Genomic DNA, 24,935 nt, shown 5'->3' with positions numbered 1-24,935 from the left:
TTGTGAATCCATGGAGTAGACACCTGGGACCACCCACCCAACACCTCCTCCAGGAATCCCCCTTCCCACCCCCGATGGGCTCACAGGGGAGCCAATGCCAGACCAATGTGGCCTTGCTCCTGGCCCCGGATAGGGACAGACACCTTCCCCAGGATTTTCAGATTTGAGCCTAGAACATGTTTGAGGACATGTACTTCAGCTTAGTATCTGTGTGCATCTTCCCAGGAAGGCATCCCACACCGTGATCAGCTCTACTTGTTAACCAGGGGATGTAGCAGAGGCATTGGGAGAGTGTGTGAGAAATGGAGTTTCTCGGACCCATCCTGGAGGTTCTGATTTCATTGGCCTCAAGTGGGTCTGGTCATTGCTTTCCAGGTGATTCTCACACACACCCCAGTGAAGACATTCTGCTCAAAAGTTGGAACAAAAGCAAGCTCTGTCCTGGAGGAAACATCTCATGTGGTTGCTCCAGAGAGGAAAGGGAAGAATGGAAGCCATCCTGCTTTGTTTTTGTTTTGCACATATTGCTCAATAAATGAATCCATGCAGAGGATGGAATTTGCCTTGTTTATCAGTGGCATGGACGCGGGATTACAGTCTGACTCACCCTGGCTCCCACCATGGGTTCAGAAAGTATTTTGTAAAGGTCAGCTTGCGTTGCTCCGCCCTCTGTGGTTTGAACTGGAACTCGACTCCCTGTGTTGTCGTAGTAATAATAATGGTGATAATTATGGCTGAGTGTTCACGGGGGACTGGGGCCCGCGCTCCGGGGCATGCTGCCCTCCATGTGGGGGGTTCTCCTAGCAGCCCTGGTTCATAGGTGGGAAAGCCAGGGCTTACGCAGCTGCCACGTGCCGGACTTCAACCCAGGGGTACACCGCTATCCCGGTGGTGGCGGGGCAGGGGGGCGTCTGGCAGTTCAAAGGTCGGGCATTAGTGAAAACCCAAGGCAGAAGAGACAGTGTCACACGTGAGGTGATCTGACAGAAGCAGGTGGTACTTCGTCTAGGAACCGTGTGTTGCATAAGGTCCAACTGCTACTTTTGCAGGTGAAGGTGGAGAGGACAAACATCTATTATGCACCAGCTGCATGCCAGGCTTGTCCCAACACTTGAACATCCTATTTCACTGACTCGCAGGCAGTTGGTAATTTTATAGTCGCCATTTTAAAGGGACATTTGAGGTACATCAGGTCACGCGCTGGAGGGGTGCTGGCTTCGTTCTCTCAGCTGGCCGTGCATGCTGTGCTGTGCCTAGAGAGCTGGACTCTCCAAGCTCTCTGATAACCTCCATGGCTGTCCCGCTCACTCCTGCTCACTCCATTTCTCACCTGTCTCCAGGTGCTTCCCGAATCCTGGCGCTGATCCGCATGTTCCGGCTCTCCTATGCCTCTGGATGCGCCCTTGGTTTCTTCCGCTCGGCTCCTGATTCTCCCTCCAGGACAAGGCCCAGATCTGCCTCCCTCTTCTTGCTGCTTTGCATGGCCTTGGGAGGCCTGCCTGGCCTCAGATGGCCCTCAGCCCGGCTGAGCGGAAGGGTGGGAGGCCCAAGGAGAAGAGGCTGTGATCTGCCTGGGTCCATTGTCCAAGCTGATGCTGCTGTGGGTGCCCCGGGTCTCGGCCACTCCCACCCCCTGCATTGTTGACCAATAGCCTGGTCTGACGCTGAAGCAGAAGAATTTCCATTCAGCTGGGACTTCGGGACCGGGGTGGCTTCTCTGCCAGTAAGTGACGCTCTCTGCTACTGAAAGGCCTCATGTTCCTGCCCCACTAAGCCTGGGGTGGCCACCACGTCACATCACCAGGGACACGTGTCTTCTGGGGCCGTTCCTCAGCTGGGAGCTGGCAAGTTTGTTTCTCCATGTCCCCTGGGGCAAGGGCAGGGGCAGGGGCAGTGATAATGAGCCGGGGTTCTGGCCCCTTGCTTTGCAGAGTGTGGTCCCCGCTGCCCGGCCCGATATGGCACGAACAGCTGGAAAAACTGACCATGTGGCTTGACTATCTCAGAGGATTGCTCTATTTTTCCTCAGCATAATTTTTCCATGAATAATCTTTAAAGCTCTTTAAGTGGCTGTTTCTTTAGCAGTTTTATTGGAACATATGAGAACTGACAGTCTCTGTGGGGAACGAGATATCATGTTGAAAAAAAAAATCTGGTTTTCATTACATTTCTCTCAAGAAACCAACAGGCTGCCCAACAGACCACTCATTGATTGGAAGAGAAAAGAGCACAGGGCCTTCGAATAATAGCTTTGCAGTGGGTGGGAGTCAGGATGATGAATGGTCCTAAGAACTCAGGGTCCAGAGGCAGACAGATGTGGGGGCTCTGGTGTTATCTACCACTTGCAGGCTGAGTGACCTTGGGAAAGTCACCTGGCACCTCTGAGCCTCACTCTACATCTGCAAAACAGGAACAGTGGCCTGACCCGGCAGCCTCCTTGTGAGGAGGAAATGATACAGCATCCCTCCCTCCTTCCTGAAGCAAATGTTTCCTGACCCTGAGCCAGCCCTGAGCCAGGTGCTGGTCAGCCACACTGGATTAGAGAGCTGATGTTTTGCTTTCATGGGGTTTACAGTCAGGTGGGGGCCAAAGACAACTATGCAGATAATTACACCGGGGAGGGACCCATGCTTTGATAGGAGGAAAGAAATAATAGATATGATAATAGCAATAACTACACCAATAGTATGATTACCACGCCAATAATGATGGTGGTGATGGTTAACAGCTGATCTACTTTGCACATCTACAGGTGCCACAACCCGTGCTAAAGCCTTTACACAGGTGCAAGAACACTGCCTCCCAGGCATGGTTGTTATCGCGACGCTACAGTGTGGGACCTGAGGACAGAAGGGTTAAGGAGCTTGCCTGGGCAAGCAGCTGGTGAGCCACGGAGCCAGGAGCTGTGCATCTGAGAACACGGGAAGGTCAGAGAGGAGCTGGAGGGTCTGACATCCAGGCTGGCCCACGAGTTCCAGCCGATGCAGTGGCGTATGCAGAAGGAGCAGCAAGGGCAAAGACCTCAAGATGACGGACAACAGAAGCTACTAGAAAAAATGCAGGGAGCCAGCCTGGCAGAAGAGCTGAGGGCGGGCACTGTGCGTGCGGTGGGGGGGCAGCCAGAGCTGCAGCGTCATGTGAGGGGCCTGGAGGTTAATGAGGGGAAGGTGTAGAGATTTTTAGGAGGAGTGGTGATGTGCTCAGATTCATTCCCTTAAAAGCTCACTCTAGCTAAAAAAGCATGTGGATGGGGCCAAAATGACAGGCCGTGAAGGAGAAACGAGGACGAGAGGTGTGTAGGAGGTGGACCAGCAGGGGTATGGTGGGAGGGGCACTCAGGGCAGCCTCGGTGGAGGCTGGTGCCGTTCACTTAGGAAGCAGGCTTGGGGGGCTGATGAGAAGTTCAGATTGGGACTGATGTCTGGAGGCCACTGGGTGCGGTGTTCAGGAGACAGATGGCACCGGGGACAGATGCATCCAGACAGGGGGGTGTGGAGCCCCAGGAGTGGGCAAAATTATCCAGAGTTGTAAACTCAGTGAGAAGAGGGAAGGTCTGGGACAGAACCAGCGTTTGCGGGATGAGAAGAAAACAGGCTAAAAAGGAACTTGTGTAGAACCAGGGTCAACAGAACAAATATTTGAGAAAAGTGTCATTTTAAATTCATGAATCCTTGGGCTTCACTTGTAATTCTAGTGGAAGGCGTCAGAAGCGATGCACTGTTTTCCTGCCCAGCAGCCCCGTCCTCAGCTGTCACTTCTTCTTTTTTTTTTTTATTTTAAAGATTTTATTTATTTATTTGAGACAGAGAGAGTAAGAGAGAGAGAGCACATGAGAGGGGGGAGGGTCAGAGGGAGAAGCAGTCTCTCTGCCGAGCAGGGAGCCCGATGCGGGACTCGATCCAGGGACTCCAGGATCATGACCTGAGCCGAAAGCAGTCGCTTAACCAACTGAGCCACCCAGGCACCCTCAGCTGTCACTTCTTACCCCTCAGAGGCACCTTGTGCAGGCAGCACCCACCTTTGGGGCTGGAACACACTCTCCTTCCCTTGGGTGCAGGTGTCTAGGGAGAGCAACCTGGAGGGGCTTAGCCTGCCACCTGAGTCGGCTGGCCCATGCCAGGAGCAGCGTCCTCCTCTGCCCACCCATGTGGACCAGCAGACAAGCCTGAAACACCCCAGAAAAGACCTGCTCAGCCAGATGTTTCTCTCAGGAGAAGGGAGAAATGGCACAAGAACTGTTGACCTGCCCCCTTCGCCAGGGGTTCAATTTGCGACAGGAGGGCTTCCACTGAGATGCAGGCCCTCAGAGAGGGTGGTGACCCCCATCCTTGGGGCCAGGCGCTCCAGTCCCTCATTCTCCAGTGGCCTGTACTTGCCTTCACGGCGCCCATCCACTTGTAACAAAGGAATGAGATGGGATTTCCTGTTGACCAGAGTCTCCCATCAGCACAAGCTCAGGGAGGCGGGGGCCGTCCGGGCCAGGTGTGGGGTTCTGGCTACAGAGGGGCGGGCTCTGCAGAGGAGGACGGGGAGCCTCGTTCCCACGGGGCTTCCAGCAGCATCCCCGTCCCTGCCCTGGGTCTGCACTGTCCGACTGAAGCAGTCTGGCAGCCGGCAGCCGCTCACGGGCTACTTTCCAAGTCTTGCACACTGGAAGTTAATGGGAGGCAGCTGTGGCAGAGGGGACTTGGAGTCACAAGACTCGAGTTCCAGTCCAGCCTCTGCCTGGGCTGCCGGGAGCTCGGCATCCAGGCTCCTGGGCCTCCCGAGCCTGTCTGTGTTGGAGAAGGGGAGTGACCGTGGCTGGAGCTGAGGCTCCTGACAGCGTCATCGGAGCACGTGGCGCACGTGGCGCACGTGGCGCATGGGTGAAGGGGGTTCCTGGCTTCCTGACTGTGTGTGCTGCCCTCCCCGGGGCTGCCCTCTGGCCCTCGGGGACATGGGGCCCTGTGCACAGAAAGCCCTCTCAGGCCAGGTTTCACGGATGAGCCTGGTCAGTGTTACAATCACACACATTCTTTGTTTCTCATACACGCAGCTCTCACGGGTCCTCACCGTGAGCCAAGATCTGGCTCACACATCATTCAGAATGCCCCGGGTCATTTCTTTCCAAAAAATGGCATCCGATCCCCCCTTCAACAGTGGTGAGGCCCAGATGCTTTCTCCCTGGAGTCAGAGCAAGCAAGGCCGGGGAAGCCACTGGTGCCATGTGCGGAGCTGGGCCACAACGGGGCAGCAGAGTAGGACGGAAGTGGGCTGGCATCTCTGTTCCTCTGCTTGACCTTGACTAAGATGAGAGACGAGGAACAGAGCAGATGTGAACTTCCAGAGTGGAGAGGCAGACACTGGCTTCTCGGCTCTCAAGCGCCTCCCCTGAGCCCCTTAATCCACCCTGAGAATCTAAAAGCGCTAACGGGGGAGACTATGGAAAGAGGACCCCCCACCCCTGCCCATGGGGTGCTCTCTTTTTCTGCTCACTACTCTCCAGTGGAGGGGGAAGTCTCCACAGACCACTTGGGGAGCTTGAAATATGTCCCCAGCAGTTGGGAGACCCAGGGGACTCCTAGTGCCTTACTCAGGCATGGGAGCCCACACGGCCCCAGCCAGAGGACAGCGGTGGCCACACCAGGGCTAGCTGCATTTGCAGGCCTGTCAGGACAAGGCTGGGTGTGGCCTCCCACCGACCACACTGGCCCCCTGTGAGGACAGCCGGCATGGAATTAAGGGCTGGCAGGGACCCAAGCAGCAAGGAGCTGGCAGGGGCACGGACTCTGTGAAGGAGCTGTAGTAGTCCCAGAATGGATTAGCACATGTCCCAGCCAAGGGACCTGGGGACCTCTGAAAAACCCAAGAAACCCATGTGAAGAAGCATCAGTACACCAATTGTCACCTGGAGGGTTCCAAGACAGCAGCGCCCACTGTTAAGACTGTGTCCTTCGCCCCAGGCCCCAAGGTTAGCAAGCCAACAGAGACAGAGGATGTCCCGGCGGGGAGAAGGGCCAAGCACCCCCAACCCTGACCATGAGAGATCAGGCCCCAGCTAGGGGGAGTGAAGAAGATTTAATGCCAAATCAGGTTTGGAGTTGTGATTCTTACACAGAACCGGCCTTCTAAGAACTAAGCAGGGACAGTATGTGACTCAAAAGTGTCTCTAGGAAAGGCCTGGATGTGCCAAGGTTGTCATCCAAGGCAGTGATGACTGCATAGACACTGTACTTTCTATTACTGTACTGCATAGACACGAAGGGCACTGGGGGCAGAGCCCCGGCTGCTCTGGGACCCTCAAGTGCATCCCTCTTGTTCCACGCATGGGATACAGGTGACCAGTCCAGACCCCTGAGCTTAGCAGCTGGCTCTGCTCCTTCTTCCATACGAGAGATGAGGGGGTGAATGCCCCAGTACCTCCCCCTACAGAACGAGGCTATCGGCCCTCACCTCACAGGGTAGGGGTGAGGGTCCTGAGTGAACACACAGGAAGTGCTTACAACAGTGCCTGGCAGCAAGTACCAGCTCAATGCATGCCAGTTCCCGCCACCACCACCATCACGACTGTCACCACCACCACCATCATCATTTCTGAGCCTCTGTTTCCCTACCACGAACCAGCTGGTGTGGTGGTCTCAACACATGTCCACAAATTCTCAACACTGCCCCTGTCGAGTGGTCAGGTCTGCGTCCCCTCTCCTTGGACCTGGCCGAGCCTGTGTGACTGCCTTGACCAACAGAGCGTGGCAAAAGCAAGGCCACGTGACTTCTGAGGGGGGTCACGCCGATGCCGTGACGCAGCTTCCACCCTGCTCTTGGGACATTCGCTCTGGGGGAGCACTGCCAGGTAGGCGCTGATGACTCTGAGGCTGCCATATAGTAAGGATGCCCAGCCCACGTGGGAGGCCACACGTACATATGTGTTCGGCCCCAGCTGTGGCCCCGTCAACAGCCAGCAGCACGTGCGTCCAGATGATTCCAGCCCCTAGCCACTGAGTCCCTCTCAGCCTTCAAGTCCTTCTGGCCGAGGCCCCAGATATGGTGAAGCAGAGACAAGCCATCCTGACTGTGTCCTGTCTTATTTCCTGACCCACAGAGCCCATACCTGTAACAAAATGGTGGTTCTGTGCCACTAGGTTCTGGGGTGGCCGGTTATCAGTGGTGGTCCCCGGCACAGCTGGTGAGTGGTGAGTCAGACTTGAGGGGAGGGCCCTCCGGTGCCCGGTCTCCTGCTCTGTCAGCTGTGTGGTGCTGTCCCTCCATTAGGACAGCATCGGAACCTGCCCCGTGCAGGCCATGAGCCAGGGATCCTGAGTGGCAGGCATGTGCCAGGCGCTGTGCTGAGGGCTTTCCTGGCACAGCCTCAGTCCTGGGAAGTAAGCCTACGTGAAGTATTTATTCCTACGGCCATGTCACCGATGAGAAAACCAATGCTCGGAGGGAGTAAGCCGATGGCCCAAGGTCCCAGAGCTGAGAAGGGCTGGAGCCACGCCATGAACTCAGGTCTGCCCGACTCCAAAGCAGGGCTTTTCCCCAGAAGGCAGTAGGACAAGGAAGACATAGAGGTATGTGGGGAGCAGGTCTAAAGGTACGAGTACAGAAACCTGAGGCCCGTGCTGAGATTTTCCATGGCCTTGCTTTGCTGCCAAGGACTCTTGAGAGAAAACCTGTCAGTTGGTTCAGCCACAAGGAGGCGGGGCTAACAGAATCTGGAAATGTCTTCATCGGTTCCAAGGCACACACAAACATTACTTGCCCCCTCTGGGGGTCAACGTTCTTTATGATTTTTGCTCTCCAGGAAAATATTAGTTCATTTATATAAACGAAACATTACATCCAGGGGGGATGGGGATTGAAAACGTGGCATTCCTGGCCCTCTCTCCTCCACAGCCCAGAAACTGAGAAGGTTTCTCCATTTCCGTTCTCACAGTCTATTTGTTGGTGCGGAGCTGCCGGCACGGCCACTCCCCAGGGTGGAGAGCAGGCGGCTCTCTGTGGGGCGCAGGGGCCATCACAGACACGAAGGGCACAGCCTCAGCCCGGACCACATTGACATTAACCAAGCCCTCTGAGAGACCCAAGTCCCGGCTCCTCCCAGTGCTGGGTCAGCAGGTCTCAGTGCCTGAGGCAGGCGAGCTGGTGAGAGAAGCGGGCACAGCCACACGGAAGGGTCAGGGAGCCCACCAACTATCTTGGTCTTGCTCACGCTGGCCTCCTCTGGCTCCTTCCAGTGCCATGCCTCCTTGCGCCCTCATGGCTTTTGCTGCCTGTCTCCCTGCTAAAGCCCGAGCTCCATGCGGGCAGGTCTTTGCCTCGTTCCACTGGGAACCTGGCTCATTGCAAGGGCCTGTCACAGCAGGCCCTTGGCCTGGATATCCTGAGTGCACGAACCAATGAAGGCATCTCTGGTCCTCTCGTTGGCAGGTGTGGGGGCGGGTGCCTGACTGCTGGCAAGGGAACCCAGAGCTGGAACTTAAACCCCCATCCCGAGGAGCTGAGGGAGGCTGCGTTCCTCCCATTCCTGGGACTGCAAGAGGCACATTCCTGTCCCTGGGCCTGACCGGGCTCCTGCCACGCAGCCTGGTCTGATTGCCAGATGGGGGAAGGCCTCCTGGGAACTGCCCCTCTGGTCCCACCCTCCGCAGGACCCCTCGGCTGGCCCAGGCTGCAGCGGTACCCGCTTCTTTGTCCTCGGAGAGGCTTCGAGGCTGCGGGTGGGAAGCCAGGACCACTGAGCACATCGGAAGCCTTCCAGACGCTCCCGGGCCCTCTGGTGATCAATGAAAACCTTAACATCCTGCTTCCAGGGCAGGAGCCAGGGCTTTGGCAAACTGGCGGAAAACACTCCTGTGAGCCGGGCTCGCAGCACTGTGTGAAAGTGCAGCATCAGCACTTCCCCGGAAGGGAGTGTGGAGTCAGCAGTCGGCAGCCCCAGAGCCGCCTCCCAGAGCCCAGCGCCTGCGGGGTCCGGCCAGGAGCTCAGAGACCGGGCAGCAGAGGCCAGGCTGGAGAGGCGAGGACAGGCGAGCGCGGCTATTTCCCCAGGGACCCTGAGTGCCAGGCTCCAGGGATGCCAGGCAGGGTCCTTACATTGGGGGGAAGGCAGACGTGGGACAGATATGCACAGATAATGCTTTAATCCCCACAGGGGGAAGGGCTGTGGAGAAGTACAGACCAGCTCGGCAAGAGTGCAGAACACTGCGTTGGCAAAGTTTCTGTAAAAAGCGAGACGGTGAATATTTTAGGCTTTGGAGGCCACAGGGTCTTTGTCCCAGCCACTCAACTCTGCCACTGTCACGGAAAGCAAACAGACAATATGTCAACGGACGGGTGTGGTCCAATATAAAAACAGGGGTGGGCTGGATTTGGGCCATAGTGTGCCAACCCTGGTGTAACAGGGGCCTGACCAGGAGGGCGGGGGTGCGGTGGGAGGAAAGCACACCCGAGGCGGCGGCGTTTCGTGCAAAGCCCAAAGCTGATTCAGTGACAGAGGCACAGTCATAATACTGACGACAATCACATCATCCTAGTAAAGCTACACTGTGTGTCAGGCACTGGACGGTTTCACACCCATGGTCTCAGTAAGTTCCCACAACAGCCATGGGAGGGAGGCATTATGGCTTTTACAGATGGAGACACAGAGGCTTGGCAGGTATGCCAACTGTTCTGTTTGCTCCCTCAGAAGCCGAGTCCTCCTCAGCTCAGCAATCACTGGAGTTGGGGACACCTTTTCTTTGCCAGGTCCCTCAGCCTAGAGGTGCTGGTGCCTCACTGTTCTTTACATAATTCCCATTTCAGCATCATTAAAGTCTCTTCGTATGAGCCGGGGTGGTGGGGGGAGTAATTCTCTTTCCTGCCGGGATTCTGACTGATGTGGCGGTCAGTTAATTTGCTGGGTTCTGACCTCACATGGCTAATAAATGACAGAGCCAATGGAGGGGACAGTGGCTAAAACAGGAAAGTCTGGTGGACCCTGAGGAGGCTGGGCCAGGGGCCGGGTCCTGGCTCCCAGGCCCTGGATTCCATCGTAGGCAGGGGTCAAAAGTCGGTACAGCTCCTCCTTTCCTGCCCCAGGGCTCAGTGAGAGGGCCAGTTCTTAAGGCCCCCAATTAGCAGTGTTAGTTTTCTGAGCTGGCTCCTGGTCTACAACCTCCGGCCTAGCAGGAGGAGTGCTCAGTGCAGAACTGGGCTGGGGGCACAGATGGGACCCTGGTCTCCTCCTCAGGGAGGAGGTAGTGAGGCAGGTGCTGGTCAACTGAAGGGACCATCTGGGTCAGACAGATGCCTGGGGGAAGGGGAGGCCTCTGCTGCCATGGCTGAGGCTCGGGAGGGGAGGCTGCCTGGGCTGCAGGTGGGTGTGCAGGGCACTGGGGAGGAGGAGGCTCTCTGAGGCTCAGGGATGAGGCTCCAGCAATAAGACCCCTCTTGTGCTCCAGGCTAGTGAAGCCTCAGCCTGGTCCTTCCTTCCTTTCATCCGTTCATCCATGAACCCTGGGAGGCTCGAGCATCCGTAGAGCACAAGCATTATGCCAGGTGCCGGAGACTCATCCAGTGACCCATTAAGTGAGGCCCAGTGACCAAAGAGAATAATTACAAATGGGGGTGTCATAAAGAAACGAAGAGCTGAAATAAAGTCTCTCTGAGTTTAGAACGATGAGCAAGAGCCAAACATGGAAACGTGAGGGAAAGGCATTCAAGGCATGTGCAAGAGGCCTGACTGGAGAAACTTCCAGAGGCCTCACTTCTCTCAGGCAGAGAGGAGGCTCGAGTTTGGCCTGTGGATGGAGAGAGGCGCTAGAGAGAGGCAGAGCTGGCCCCTCAAGGCAAGGCTAAGGCCCTCCCTCTGCCATCTCACTTCCTGTGCCACGCCTTGCCCCCCTCATGGCTTTGCTGCCTGTCTCCCTGCTAAAGCCTAAGCCCCATGTGGGCAAGTCTTTGCCTCATTCCCTGCGTACCTGGCTCACTGTAAGGGCCGGGCTCACGGCAGGCCCTCCCATCACTCCCCGCTCAATGGCTCCCGCATGCATGGAGCGGGAAGTGGGGACTGGTCAGACACAGCAGGGGCAGAAGTAATGGAAGCCTGCAGCAGGAAGGGGCCCTAGGAGATGAATCCTCTGGCACTGTCCGGAGGGTAGAAAGAAAGTGTGACTATGGGGGCTTCTTGGCACGCAGGGAAGGCCAGAGACTTGGCTTATCCCGTTAAGGCAAGCTAACCAGATAAGGCGGCAGAGGCCTCTTACTCAGACAAATTTGAAGGAGACTAAAGGGCTGAAAGCTTTTGATTTGAGCCCACTCTGCTCCAGAATTTTGGCATTACCTCCTGTAGAAAGTCTTGAATGGTTAGTGTTTGCTACCGTTCCTTCTATGGCCCTCAACAATTGCTTTAGAATCCTGCTACTATTACCTACATCCCTCTGATGGGAACCCTGTCCCCAACCCCCTTAATCACTAGGGACACTGTTTGTATGTCCCATATACGTGAATAAAGCTGATGTTCCAGGAGGGTGAGCCATCTGTGTCTGGAGGCACCAAGTCCCCAGGCATCCCATGCACCAGCCCCCCTCCAGGGCACATCAACCCGAGCCTGGGCAGAAGGCCCAATGTTAAGGGCCCAGGTGACTTGGAGAAGAACCTAGGGTTTTCTCTACCCTGTGCATGTTCCCAACCTGGGGTCCTGATCTGGCCTCTCTTGGGGCTGTCGGGTCCCAGGCTTTTTCAGGGAGCCCCAGCCCAGAGGTGACCCACAGGGGCCTCATGGATTAGGAGCCCGGAAGGTTGGTATACTAGGGCTGCTAGGACCGTGGAGTCTGCCAACCTGCAACTCAACTGGGCCCTTGTCACAGTCAGGGCCAGCCCCAGCAGCCATGCTTGGGCCGTGAGTGGGTGTGTCCCCACTCGAGGTGGCTACAGTACCTGCGAGATCTTCCTTGGAAGAGACCAGTCTCGGAGAGCTGCTTCCCGGTTCAATTCTGAGTGACAGTCTGGAAACAAAGATTTTCATGAGATCAGAGGGGCTCTGGTGTATCAGAGGGGGACTGATCACATGTGGGTTTGGACTCGGGAGACAGGACTGCTGCTAAGGGCTAGAGTCTCAGAGCCCAGGAGCCCTTTGGGGTCTGCTCCAGATTTCAAGACAAGCCTGGGGAGTAGGTACATTTATTGTCTCCTTCTACCAGATGAGGAAACAGCAGTAGCAAGGTTAAGTAGCTTCCCCAAATTCATGGGCTAGCGAGTGGCAGGGCAGGCAATCCAACCCAGGCTGACCTGAAATCAGGTGTTTTTTTTTTTTTTTTAAGATTTTATTTATTTATTCATGAGAGACAGAGAGAGAGAGAGAGGCAGAGGGAGAAGCAGGCTCCCAAGGAGCAGGGAGCCCGATGCGGGGCTCTATCCCAGGACCCTGGGATCATGACCCGAGCCGAAGGCAGACGCTTAACCATCTGAGCCACCCAGGCGCCCCTGAAATCAGGGTTTTTAATCATTACACTGCACCCCCCTTCTCAGAGGCCCCAGAGAGGCACAGGCAATGGACGTGTTATGAGGACTGGCACCTCTATAATAATAATAATTATTATTATTATCTTTTAAGCACTGATTAAGAACCTCTGGGTGAAAATGGTGGAGTGAAGCCAGATGCCAGACTCCCCTCTCCCAACAAAACCAACAAATAATTAGGAAGGCTTAGGAGTAGAAGAATTTACCAGCTGCAACTCAACAAGAAACGGGGCATGAACTGAAGCCATGAACTTCAGAAACTTGCAGCCAAGGAAAGAAAAGGAGGATTGCGGAGTTTGACCAAGAGGTGTGACACAGCAGGGCTCCAGTATCCTGCCCTCCGAGGCTTCTCGGTAGGTCTGAGCAAGAGTCCCTACCTTTCTCCCTCTTCAGAGTGGCACCAGATATTGGCAAGAAATGGATGAAATGGGTGGACAGCATGGTGGATACTCTGGCAGAAATGAAGGTTCCCTTGAGGGGGTGATTTGAAACCTGAGGGCGCCCCTTTCTGGAATGGGATGCAGCCCCCAGTGAGGTGGAGGAAACCCTGATACAGGCCTTTTAATAGAGCCCCCACATCTAAAACACACTGCATGCTTCCTGCCTCGTGGGAGTCTGAGCCCTGCATTCCCCCCAGGCTACAGAAGAAGGTAAAGACAAAGCACCCTGACCTCACAGCACGGCAGGAGGAAAAGCCAGCCCACCTCACATACATGGGAACAGGGCCAGATGTCGACTCCCTCCATCCAAGCCATGGAATATCCAGATGGAGCTTCTCAAATGGGAGGAAGACAAAAAGAAATGGTACGGCAACCTAGCAAACATCCTCTCACACAAAAAAAGAAAAAGGAATAGAGCAGTGTCCACATCGCTCAGCCCAGGAGGCAGCCCCCAGGGATACAAGGAAATCCCCCCAAGTGCTTTGAGCAGGAGAACAGCTTATTTGGAACATGGGTTGAATAAAGCAAGACCTGAAAAATGAGATGATGACACAAAGGAGTAACATGGAAAGGGAGACTGGGGTCCTAGGGGACCAATCAAGGATCAGATGAATATCTAAGTACAGACAGATTGTCTGAGCGTCTGTGAGGAAAAGACAGAGATTATAGCTTCTAGGAAGAAGCTAGGGGACATGGAAGGCAGACAGCACCCAATGTATGGATGCCTGGAATCCCTGAAAGAGGAAAGCCAAGAAATGGCACAGAAGAAGTCAAAGATAACCCAAAGACTCCCTCTGAAATGAAGAAAGGGCATGCCATGTTCCAGGGAAATTTGGTACAGAACACTCCACTCTGAACCATTCCTCTTGTTGTGCCTTTGAACTCCAAGGAATCCTTCACCCACCAGACAGATAAAGCCAAGTCACTTACAAGAGGAAAGGATCAGACTGCTCAGACTTCTCTACGGCAGCATCTGGTGTCAGAAGGCAACGGGAGCAGGGTCTGCAAGTGCTGGGGGAGAGGCGCAGAGGCACGCGGGGCTGTGAGGCGAGGCCGTCACATGCGGATGTTTCCACGAGGGAAATCAGAGCGTGCAGGACTTGCGAAAACCTGCCTCATGGGGAAATCCGGCTAAATAAGGGAGTTGTTAAAATAACGACTCCAAGAATGGAAAAGCTGTGGAGGAACACAGGTGGTAAGAACTGAATCTGTTTAAAAACACTAACCAGTAGGAATGATGGTTCCTGAACATAATGTGTATGACATAAACTTGGACTGTGTAGTAATAATAACACGACTAACAAAAAATTGGAAGATGGTGAAGGGGAGGTGAAGGCGGGGGAGAGGGCTGACGTTCTCATCTTTCGTATCCAGTCAACTGACCCTGTGCACAGTGGAGACCTGGTTAAAACAGGACTCACTGGCTCAAACCTCTTCATGTTTTTCCCGACCTCTCTTAGTAATCTTAGAAGGCTCTTTTAGGAAATTATATCTCTTGTGCTGAAGAAATATTTATTTGAAGAGCAGCTAATTCCTTACATTTTATTTCAGCTCCTTTTTCTGGTTAAATTAAAATACTTTCAATTAAAAATAGCAAGTGTAGCATGATCCAATTTTAATAAGTTCTATCATTCCATCCAACCATCTGTCCATCTTTCTCTGTGTCTCTATGCATTTCCTATGCATTAAAAAATGTCTAAAATTATGTTCACTTAATGTTAAAGGTCATGCTTTCTAAGTGGTAAGAATTTGGGTAATTTTTCTTAAATAAGATAAAATGGACAAAGAGTCGAGAAATATAAGCACTGTTTGGGTCCCATGGCACAGTATCTCCCAAGCAGATGGGGGAGGGTTTTCAGAAATGCTCCATCATCCCGTAATAACAAAGCCACTGCATCCTTTTGGGTGGGGAGCAAGTTTTGGGACATGAGTTGGGCCATCGGACATGGGTTCCTCAAGCAGAATCACAAGCCCTGCATGTCCTGTGTCACTCAGAGCTGGGGCCTCCCTGGGGAGGGAACCCATCCATGGTCCGGGCCCTGGCGGGGAAAGTGCAGGCATCTTCCCTTGGTTTGCCCACTTGGACCACAACAAAGGGCCTTTGTAAAATCCAGGCTGACTGGCTAGCAGTAAGCGCAGGGGGTGTTCAGTGTCCTTCAGAATGGAAGGAGTAATTACTCACGACCTGCAGCTTGTCCAAGGATTATCTCATGGTCAGAAGTATTTATAGACCATTTTTCTCCTTAAAGGATTAGTGTTAATGAAAAACTGCTGTCTCTTTAATTGTACTACAGACACATGAATGGAAAATATTATCCCAGAACCTAAGTGGGAATAATTTCACACTCTGGGGTACTCTTTTCAGGAACAGCAAATGCTTTGTAAGCAAAATGAGTTTAAATTGTGGCAAACATAATTTTAATGGTAATCTCTGGCCTTCATCTGTTGTTGTTACTATTATGTAGTAGATCACAATTTCATATTCTCCTCTGCTCTAACAAAATATTATACAATAACAACTAGAGACATGTCTATGTTCCCAAAGATGGCTAATTATTAGAACCACCCAGGGAGCTTCGAAAAAATACACACTTCCAGGCTCCACCACAAACATATGGATGGTTATAAAGCCTCCCAGGTGATTCTGATTCACAGCGAAGGTGGAGAACCACTACTGGAGACATGGCCAGATGTGGAACTGGTTCAACAGCCGTCCCCAGGTTCCTAGTGAGCACATCAGGAGTGACCAGAGGTGTCTCTAGTGGCCACAGTTCCCTACAATTTTCAGTGATTTTGAGGAAGACCAAGTAATCAAACTGGTCAAATTTCCAATACAAAGCTGGAAGAGATAAAAAATATATATATTGGATAATGGGATTCAAAGGAACATGACACCTGGAAGCAGCCAATAAGACGAGATTTGAAAGAATATATGTAAAGTTGGCATTTAGGGGGAAATGATCAGTTACCAGATGGCTGAGATCTGCCTTGATATATCAGGTCATACGAAAAGTACTGAGACTCTTGGTTGGCCTCGAGCTCAAAATGAACCAAGAGGATATCCAATCAATGTGGCAGACAGAGTTGATCTGAAAAATCCTCCTTCTGCCTCTAAATACATAGAAATGCTGGGTAAATTCCCAGGTGCCGCAGATGAAGAACCAACTGAAAGCCAGAGCAGGGTGAGGGGAAGATGAGGACAAAGGGCCCACAGGTGTCTTTGTGGGAACCGAGTCTACTCCAAAGGGCTGCGTGGGATGGAGATGAGGCCTCAGCCACCGCCAGATGGTGAGAGTCCTGCAGAAAGCTGGGGCCGCAGGGAGCTGCCTAGTCCATGAAACAGGCTCTTGAAGAACTGTCAGCCTAGAGGCACGGCTGGAGCGCTGCCCCTCCACCCAGCGCTGTGAGCAGGGGTGGGTGGGGGGAGTCACTTGTGAGGACCTGGAGCACAAAGCCTGCACCACGCACAGCCGTGGAGTCCAAGTTCATGCTGCCCATGCAATATGGGAAAGCCAGGCCGAGAAGCTGACAGAACAATGTCCTCAGATCTACAGGGCTGGGCGGCTGGGGCCAGAGGTCGCATTACGTGCTTGTGCTCGTGTGTGCTGGTTGACGGGTGCTGCTGCGGTGACCTTTTGCAAGCCCTGCAGGTGGCAGCTCACTGGTCCCAAAGGGGACAGGAGGCGAGAGAGCGGACACTCACTTGTAGTTGTCATCTTCCACAAACTTCTGGAGCTCTTCGATGTAGCGTACGGACTTCAGGTACTTCTGCACGTGGGGCAGGGTTGTGAGGTGATCTGCAACACACGGACAGAACCCACAGGCTTCAGTCTCTCCCCAACCCCGAATGAGAAGCGTAGGAATCACTGATTCAATCTGCCCTCCAGGAGTGCCCACCTCTCAGATGGCTGGGCCACAGACCACAGACCCTGAAGTCACCACAGTTCCTTGGCTGGGGAGAGAAAGGCCCCCAGAACAGACCAGAGCTGGGTGTCTGCGCCCTCAAACAGGTTTCCACTGGGGAAACTGGGCAAACCTCTCATCCCCTGCATGACAAGAATGAGAGATGAATGAACAAACCCCATCCAGCCCAGTGCAGAGGTCCAACCCAGGTCCTAGCACAGCTTGGGCTGGAGCTGCTCCATCCTGGGAAGAGTGGGTCTAGACACCTGGGCACCTGTTCTGCACCAGGCTATGTACCAGGTGGTTTCCAGAAGGCATCTGCTTTAACTGTCACACCTCCCTCATTTGGGGGGAATAATATGCCCACTGCACAGAGAAAGAAACTATGGCAGTTGGCAAAGATCACATCATTGAGACGTGGCAGAGCCAGGTTTCAACCCTGTCACCGGACGCCTCGGCCACACTGCATCCCACCTCTTTCCCAGATACCGTCCACACACCTTCATGGTCCCTGCACTCCAAGGGGGTCAGAAATCCTCTAGAGTCCTCTCTGCCATTCCTCATGGGGTGGGACAGAGCAAGCTGAGGGAAGAGGGGGAGGCAGTAAAGGGGGCTGTGAAGAGGAGCAAAAAGGGGGTGGGGAGGGCCCCTCACACTTGGGGACGTGCATCCAGGTGCTGTGAGGAGCTCCTGGTGGCCCTGCCCCTTAACTGCAAGATTTGGAACATGTCATTCTGTTTCTCTAGAGCCTCAGTGTTCTCGTCCTGGGGATAATGACACCTGCTTCAAGAAGCTGATGACATCTGAATGAGGGTGACAGTCGTACGAGGATTTACTGAGCTCTAATGAAATGCTGGATGTGCTAAGGCCTCTGCACGCATTATATCCCCATTTCTACCGATGAGAAAACCTCACACTTAGAGACGAGGAAGTGACTTTTCAGGAGGCAGAGCTGAGATGTGAGCCCGGGTCTGTCTGACCCCAAAGCCGTGTGTGTAATCGCCCTGCAGGCCAGTGGGTCAGCGAGTGCTGACTTACTTGTGAATGGAAAGGGCCTGGGCAGGGGAGGACTGTACAGGGAGTCTGGACCCCTCGCTTCTCCTCCAGTCAGGACAGCTGATCTGGAAGCACCTGTGCAGGGGTTTGGGGCCGGGGGGGCAGGGGGTGGCTTCTGCTTCAGCAAGCCTGCCCCACAGAACCGCACCCTGGCTTCCCTGTGGCCTTCCCAAACGGAAGCTGTTTAGTCTTCTCGTGCCCTTGTACCGCATGTGGGGTTGACTGCATGGGGGATTGGTTTCCTTCCTGTCCCCCTTTGCTGCTTCCAGACTTTTATTCCTCCACCAGCTTGTGAGAACCCAGCTCCGCAGAGGCACATTTCTGCAGCTCTACCACCTACTCCCCTCTTCATTGCTGACTCCTCCCGGCTGGCGGACCTTGTCATTCTTGTCCCTTCCTGAGGGACCTGGACACCTGGCTCACAGTTGCGTTCCACACCCCAGAGTCCAATGTCATCCTGGGTGAAATCAACATCTGCATGGATGGCCCATCCAGCGTTCTGACTTCTCTGTTCCTCAACCCCATCTCTGACAACTGGTCATACTTTAGATCCGGTCATATGTAGCAGAGCCTGGCCAGTTTTTACCAAGTCATCTCCCTTTTTCTGCTAGGCCCACAGCTAGATTACAGTTCCTAGCCTCCCCAGCAGAAGTGATGAGCACCATGTACAAATCTGGTCTGTAAAACCTACTCTTGTATGATTCTCTCCTCCTGCATCTGCCAGATGGATGCAGAGTCCACTAGTGGACCCTGAGGCCATAGTACATGGCAGAGCCACAACATGAAGGAACCTGGGTCCCTGAATCCTCTTGGAGGAGAGCTGCCCACAAAGCTCTTCATGGATGAATGACCTGGGAGCCAGAAAGACCTGGGCCCCACCGCTCCCCAGATGTGTTATCTTATTAGACACGCAACTGAACTATTTTCAGCCTCGGTCTCCTTGTCTGTAACACAGAGATGGGAACAACTAGTTTTCACAGTCTTTGAGGATCAAGCCTGTGGGTAAAGGGTCCAGCACATGTTGGATGCTCAAGATATTAAAATGAAGAGCTTTGTAGAGTTTTCTATAACTTTCTCACTGATAAGGTGCTGAATCCAAATTTCAGTGATGGAAGATTTCACAATTCCAGCAACCAGGGGTACTAACCGTAGCTGCAGGAAACTTGTAAATCAGCGATTATTCGGAGAATATTGTTCATCTGATTGGATCTTTGTTCGTTTTCCATGATGCTGCCCGAGGCAGGATATGCAGAATCAATGTAGATTAAATCCAGAAGATAGATCCCTAAAATTAAAGAAGGTATTTAGTAACGGTGGGCACTCATCGTGAATCAGAACAAAATAGCACAAAACAGCACTGCTGTGCTAGAAGGTATAAAGGGTGACTTATGGAAAACCGAGATACTATTCTGACTTCACTTCCAATCCCAACTACTAATTTCTCACATAGACTGCTCCACTGCAATCAAGCTTCTGAGTGACAACCAAAATGAATGCTAGGAAGATTTTAGCATTTCTAGTTCATATACTCTCCAGCCACAAGGAGAGTTTTTACCTGTAACCCAACTGGAAAATAACAGGACATGAAAGGGACAGATACTTGTATTTTTCACCAACGATGGCGTTGGACAGATCTAAGGTGTCCTATCCAGGACAATGCCCATTTGGACTGAATTCGGTTTTTTATTTATTCACTTAGCTATGTGTCTGCCTCTTTTTCTATCTACACACACACATACAAACACACGTGCACGCACACACACCCCAAAATCACAAATTAACTAAAAGAAGAAATAAAAAAAAACAACAGTCCTTGGTACAAAGAACCAAGGCTAGATACAGAATTTTCTTGAGGGTGCTTAATAAGAAAGTAATGTGTGATATGAAAACATGGTTATGATAGGCCAGTGGTGAGCCTCGGCACAGCCTCCTGGCGTCACCCCAGCTGGGATTCGGCCAGCGATGGGAGGGGAGGACTGGCTGTACAGCATGATCCACACCCCAGGCTCTCTGGAGGTGCGCGTGGACAACGGATGGGATGTCGTCCCAGCAGCCCTCCATAAGCACTGCCACGACATCTATGATACTGTGGGCTGAGCAGGAGTAGCAACATAAAGCAGAATCCAAGGCAGAAAACACTGGACAAGGCAAAGAGAAGGAACTGATATTAATGAAAAGCACAGTTGATTGAGAAGATGTAATGACTACAAATTTCTATGCACAAAGCAACACTGCATCAAAACATACAAAGCAAAAAACTGTCGGAAATGAAGTGAGTTCAACAAAGCCACAATCACAGAAGGAGCCTTTGGCATGTCTCTTCCAGAATGTGTGTATGTGTGTGTATGTGCACTTGTGCATGCTCACATGCATGCAGCTGTGGGCACGTGTATAACTACAAAAATATACACGCATGTGCAGGTATATATACGTATCTGTGCATACATGAATATTGAGTAATGAAATTAACAAGCTTGGTGTTATATAAATGAAAATCATTCTTTCCAAATACCTATGGAATACTTACAAAAATTGGTTCTATATTAGACTATAAAGAAATGCTCAGTAAGTTCCAAAAAGTAAATGCTGTATTACCCACATGCTTTGACCTTACTACAATACATCTAGGATTTAACAATAAATATAGAAAGAATTCTAACTGATTAGAAAACACACACACACACACACACACTCATATGCAACTCTCAGGTCAAAGAAAAAGCAAAAAATATAAAACAAACTATTTGAAGATAATGTCAGTAAGAACACTATATATCAAACTGTATGAATTTGACCAAAGTGGTACTCAGAGGAAAATTTATAGCCTTAAAAGTTTACTATTAAACTACTAAGAATTATGACAAATACAGTTAGCCCAGTATTTAAATATAAAAGTGGGTTTTTTTGCATGGATGGACAAGCACTGCACTGACTTATACATGCATTATCTTATTAATCCTTACAACAACCCATTTTATAGAGGAGGAAAAGGAAATGCAGAGGGGATGTATAACTTGCTCCAGGCCACACAGCTGGTAAATGATGGAGGTGGGAGTCGAACCCAAGCCTCCCTCCCCAGAGCACAAGCTTCCTGCCATCACAGTGGACCGCTGGTGCTGGATACCATGAGTCATTCGTCTGCTTTAAAAATAGCTACACATTGTTACGGGAAACCATTAAATCATAGAAACATATGCTAGCACTTCTAATTGGAGCCATTTCTACTTCCTTTCTTTCTAGTGGCACCATGTTTCCAAAATTTTAATAATTAGAAATAATTTCCCTTGTATGGAAGCTCCAGGTTTTGTAGGTTGAAATCCACAGATGGATTCTCTCTTTGGATCTTGTTCTGCCTCTCCCTTCTTAAAAATGTAATTCAGTTACCTCCCCAAGGATTCAGCAGAGGCAATCCTGAAAATCACATTACTGCTTCAACCACAACAAAAAGTATCCTCTGGTGCCGAGCATGAGGTGGCGGGATAGGGGACACGTGGCACCTCTGTTCTAGCTGCAAAATCTGTGCAGACTTGAACCTAGCTGACTGAGTGGCCGAACAAAGGCTCAGCCAGAAGCAGAGACTCTGGGGAGCAGGATAAGGGAAGGGGGGGTGGAGAACGGGGGCTTCCGGAAGCTCCACGACAAGCTGGGAACTTACCTCTTTACCCATGTGACCCTGCCATCAACCCCTGAGGGTGGAGGAGATAAGGAAAGCTCAGAGAGATTAAGAAACCTGTCTAGGCCTCACAGTGGGTATGTGGGAGTGGAGCACAGGTCTGTCCCGCTCCAGCGCTTGTGTTCCGACCCACTCACTGGCCTCAGAAACACACGGGGAATCGGCTTTTCTCAAATAACACCCTCAGCCTGGAAGGCTTGTTCTGTGCTGCCCTTCGAGGACTGAAGCTAGCCCCTCTGCTTCTTCTCAGGCCCCTGTTATGCAAAGGGAGGCCAGGAGATGCTCTCCTTTTAAGGGGTGGCACACCATTTCTAGCCCCCAGTGCCCGCTTGCACCCTGGGGGACACAGGGAGCTCACTACTCCATCAGGGCTAATTCCCCCTCCACAAAACATGCAGACTCCAACATCTGTCTACCCCCCAGGGCCTGAGAGTACAGGCCAACACCATGACACGCTGAGGATTGAGGGGGGGCTCCCCAAAAAGGCCTGTCCCCAGCAACCTGGGCAGACCTTGAGCCTTGGTAATGCCTGCACAGAAACTCCATCTAAACAACCTTTCAGTCCCACAACAGAAACTGTCCCAAAGGCAGCAAATCTTTTACAGTTCATTCTGTGCAAATCCAGGGGAAATCATTTCAGCATAGTTATTGGCCCATAACTGGAAATATTTAAAAGCCTAAACCGTAATGAAATCGTAAGCAGAGTCACCTCCCACTTGCCCTGTGCCTGCACTGTGGTCAGACACCACATACAGTTAGTGCTCACAAGCGCAATACGACACTTATCTGCATCATTCGTGTATTTAACGTCTGATTCCCTCATCAGACTTAAAACTCCTCAGAGCAGGAAGTGGGTCTTGCTCCAGAGCTCAGTCCCCAGCAGCTGCAAGAGAGCACGCAGGAGCTGCTGGCTAAACACTAGCTGAATGAAGGACTGCATGAATAAAGGCAGATTTTATGTAAGCCACACAATAACCTTGCGAAGTGCATTACTACCCCCGTTTTGTAGGTGAAGATAGAGACACCAAGAGTCAAGTGCTAATAATAGTAAAATACAGAATAATATTTTCATAAATGTATTTACAATCCAGTATTTATTTCTTTTTTAAATTACTTTATTTGAGTGTAGTGGACACGCACTGTTGCATTAGTTTCGGGTGTACAACACGGTGACTCACGAGTTTATACATCCTGCTGTGCCCACAGGTGTAGCCGCCATCCGTCACCACACACGCTGTCACGGTATCACTGACTCTATTCCTCCCGCTGGGCCTTTTACTCCCGTGACTTACTCATTCCACAACTGGAAGCCTGTATCTCCCGCCCACCTCACCCTAAAATTTAATATTTAATCAAATTAATTTAATATTTAAGTAATAACAACACGGAGCACTTACTACGTGCCAGGTCCTAAGCTAAGAGCTTTGCCCAGATTACGGGATCATAACAATAACACAACTGCCACAGAGGTTTTATCTCGCTCTTTACAGAAGTAGAAACTGAAGCTGGGAGAGTTGCTTTGCCTGTGTGAGGCCACACAGCTGGGAAGTGGCCGGGGCAGGACTGAACACGGGTCTGTCCCGCCATATTGTCAGGCCTTCGTTTACCCCAGTCAGGTCTTCTGGTGCCCGGCAGCCAGTGAGGCAAGATGGGGGCATAGCTGGACCCGGAGGTACCCAGGCTGTGGCTCTCCCTGCCTACTTTCCCCTGTGGGGTCAACACTCTCCAGGGGGCCTCACAACTACACTGCGGCTACCTCTCCACGTCTCCCATCTCCTCCCCTCTGCCTCCCTGGTACTCACCGTGGCATATCTATCCCAGGTCCCGCCGTCACTGGGCCCACCCAGGCCTGAAGGCCCTGCTAGCTGTGCCATGGGACAGGCAGCAGTGGTGACCGGTGGGGCGGGGGGGGGGGGGGGCGTGGAGCCAGGAGACTTGGAACCCTGGCCTTGCCACTTCCCAACTGGGTGGCCACAGTTTCTTGACTGTGATTCGGGGTAATGAAGGTGGTCATGAGGAGTCTCCTGGCCCCGGGCCTGGACCGCTGAGGTGCCCGAGAAGCTGAGCTGACCCTGAGCCTGCCTCCACGGCCAGGCCCCACTTGGAAGAACATCGGGACACCCATGGGAGGGATGCACCCATCTGGGTTTGCCATAACCGTGGATGGCGCCCAGATGCCGACCACGTGGCGGCCACCCACCTCAGACAGGCCAGTGCTGGGAGATTCCGTCTGGATTGGGACGGCACAGCTGGGATGTCTCAGCTCCCGTCCTATTTATACAGAGTTACTGCAGCAGACGAGGCTGTGTTAATGGCCTTGTTAAGATGGACAGTAACTGGACCAGCCACTGGCCTTGGCTGCCACAGGGCTGAGCAACGCCAGAGCCCAAGGCTAGACTGGGAGGTGCAGACGCCTTGCGGGAAACAACTGTGCTAGTAAGAGCCACGGTCTGCGACAGGGAAGGCTGGCCTCGCCTGTGCCGCCACACCCGCAGGCAACCGGCACCTTACAGAGAGGAAAAGTGGCTTGCAAGCGGGGGCAGCAGGATTTGAATTCAGGCCCATCTAACTCCAAAAACTGGGGACAGAGAGCCATGCTGAGGGCTGGGGCCTGGGAGTCGTTGGCCGGCACGGGGTGAGGGTCCCGGCTGCCCAGGCTGCGGGCTGCCCCCACTCCCAGAGGATGCTTCTGGCAGCTGACATCTGCCCCCGTGGCTTGCCCACCTGCAGACTGGACCTCCTCTGAGATGGACAGCTACCCAGAATGTACTTCTGCTCTGCCCCCTCCTTCCACGCGCCACACAGGGCTCGGTGACACCCTGTGGCTACGCTGTAAGTGCCAAGCAGACTGCCACGGTGGGGCACTCGGCCCCGGGGCCGGGCGTGGGCAGACCTCAGCTGGCTCTGCGCTGGATGCCCTCAGGGGCATATGGCCAAACCTTCTTCCTGCTGGTGAATGCGGGGGGGCCCCCCACCAGGGGTGTCCACAAGGCGCGCCGGCCCTGAGGAGGGAGCACCAGGCTGACAAAGGAGGTGCTCTCCTGAACAGACACCTTCTCTTAAGCTGAGGGACACCCATGGTCCGTGGCGCAGAGCCCACCTGAAGCTGGGCGCCCTCCACGTCCCGGAGCCAGAGCTGCGGCTGGCACCCGGGCTCCGCCACAGCCCAGAAACTCACTGCTCTCTTGTTTCTCCCATCGCCACCCGCCTCACTTCCATCCCGAGGCTGGTTTTGGTTTTTCTCACACAGCTATCTATTTAATAAGGAAAATTCTGCTGTGTTGAGGGGAAAAAAACCCTCCACAGCATAAAAATATGCCACAGTTCCATCTGACACTTTCCTTTTTCTCTCTCCCTTGCCTTTAAAATTTGAGATGACAGAC

General features: G+C 52.8%; 1 protein-coding gene across 7 annotated transcripts in view; it reads right to left on the bottom strand.

The window, feature by feature from the left end:
• RALGPS1 (Ral GEF with PH domain and SH3 binding motif 1) overlaps positions 1-24,935 on the bottom strand; it is a 315,913-nt gene that overhangs the window by 31,762 nt on the left and 259,216 nt on the right. For all 7 annotated transcript variants that reach the window (XM_064579740.1, XM_064579737.1, XM_045883159.3 and 4 more), the window contains 3 exons: positions 19,027-19,164; positions 16,624-16,717; positions 11,899-11,966 (listed from right to left, as the gene is read on the bottom strand). In XM_064579740.1, the coding sequence (XP_064435810.1) occupies positions 11,899-11,966; positions 16,624-16,717; positions 19,027-19,164 (300 nt within the window). The remainder of the gene's footprint in view (positions 1-11,898; positions 11,967-16,623; positions 16,718-19,026; positions 19,165-24,935) is intronic.

This window comes from Mirounga angustirostris, unplaced genomic scaffold (genome assembly GCF_029215605.1).
Source record: "Mirounga angustirostris isolate CCGP_5_RB_7025 unplaced genomic scaffold, mMirAng1.0.hap1 SCAF_15, whole genome shotgun sequence".
NCBI classification, from domain to species: domain Eukaryota; kingdom Metazoa; phylum Chordata; class Mammalia; order Carnivora; family Phocidae; genus Mirounga; species Mirounga angustirostris.
The sequence above is the reverse complement of the archived record's forward strand: the minus strand, read 5'-3'. Positions and strand labels throughout refer to the sequence as shown.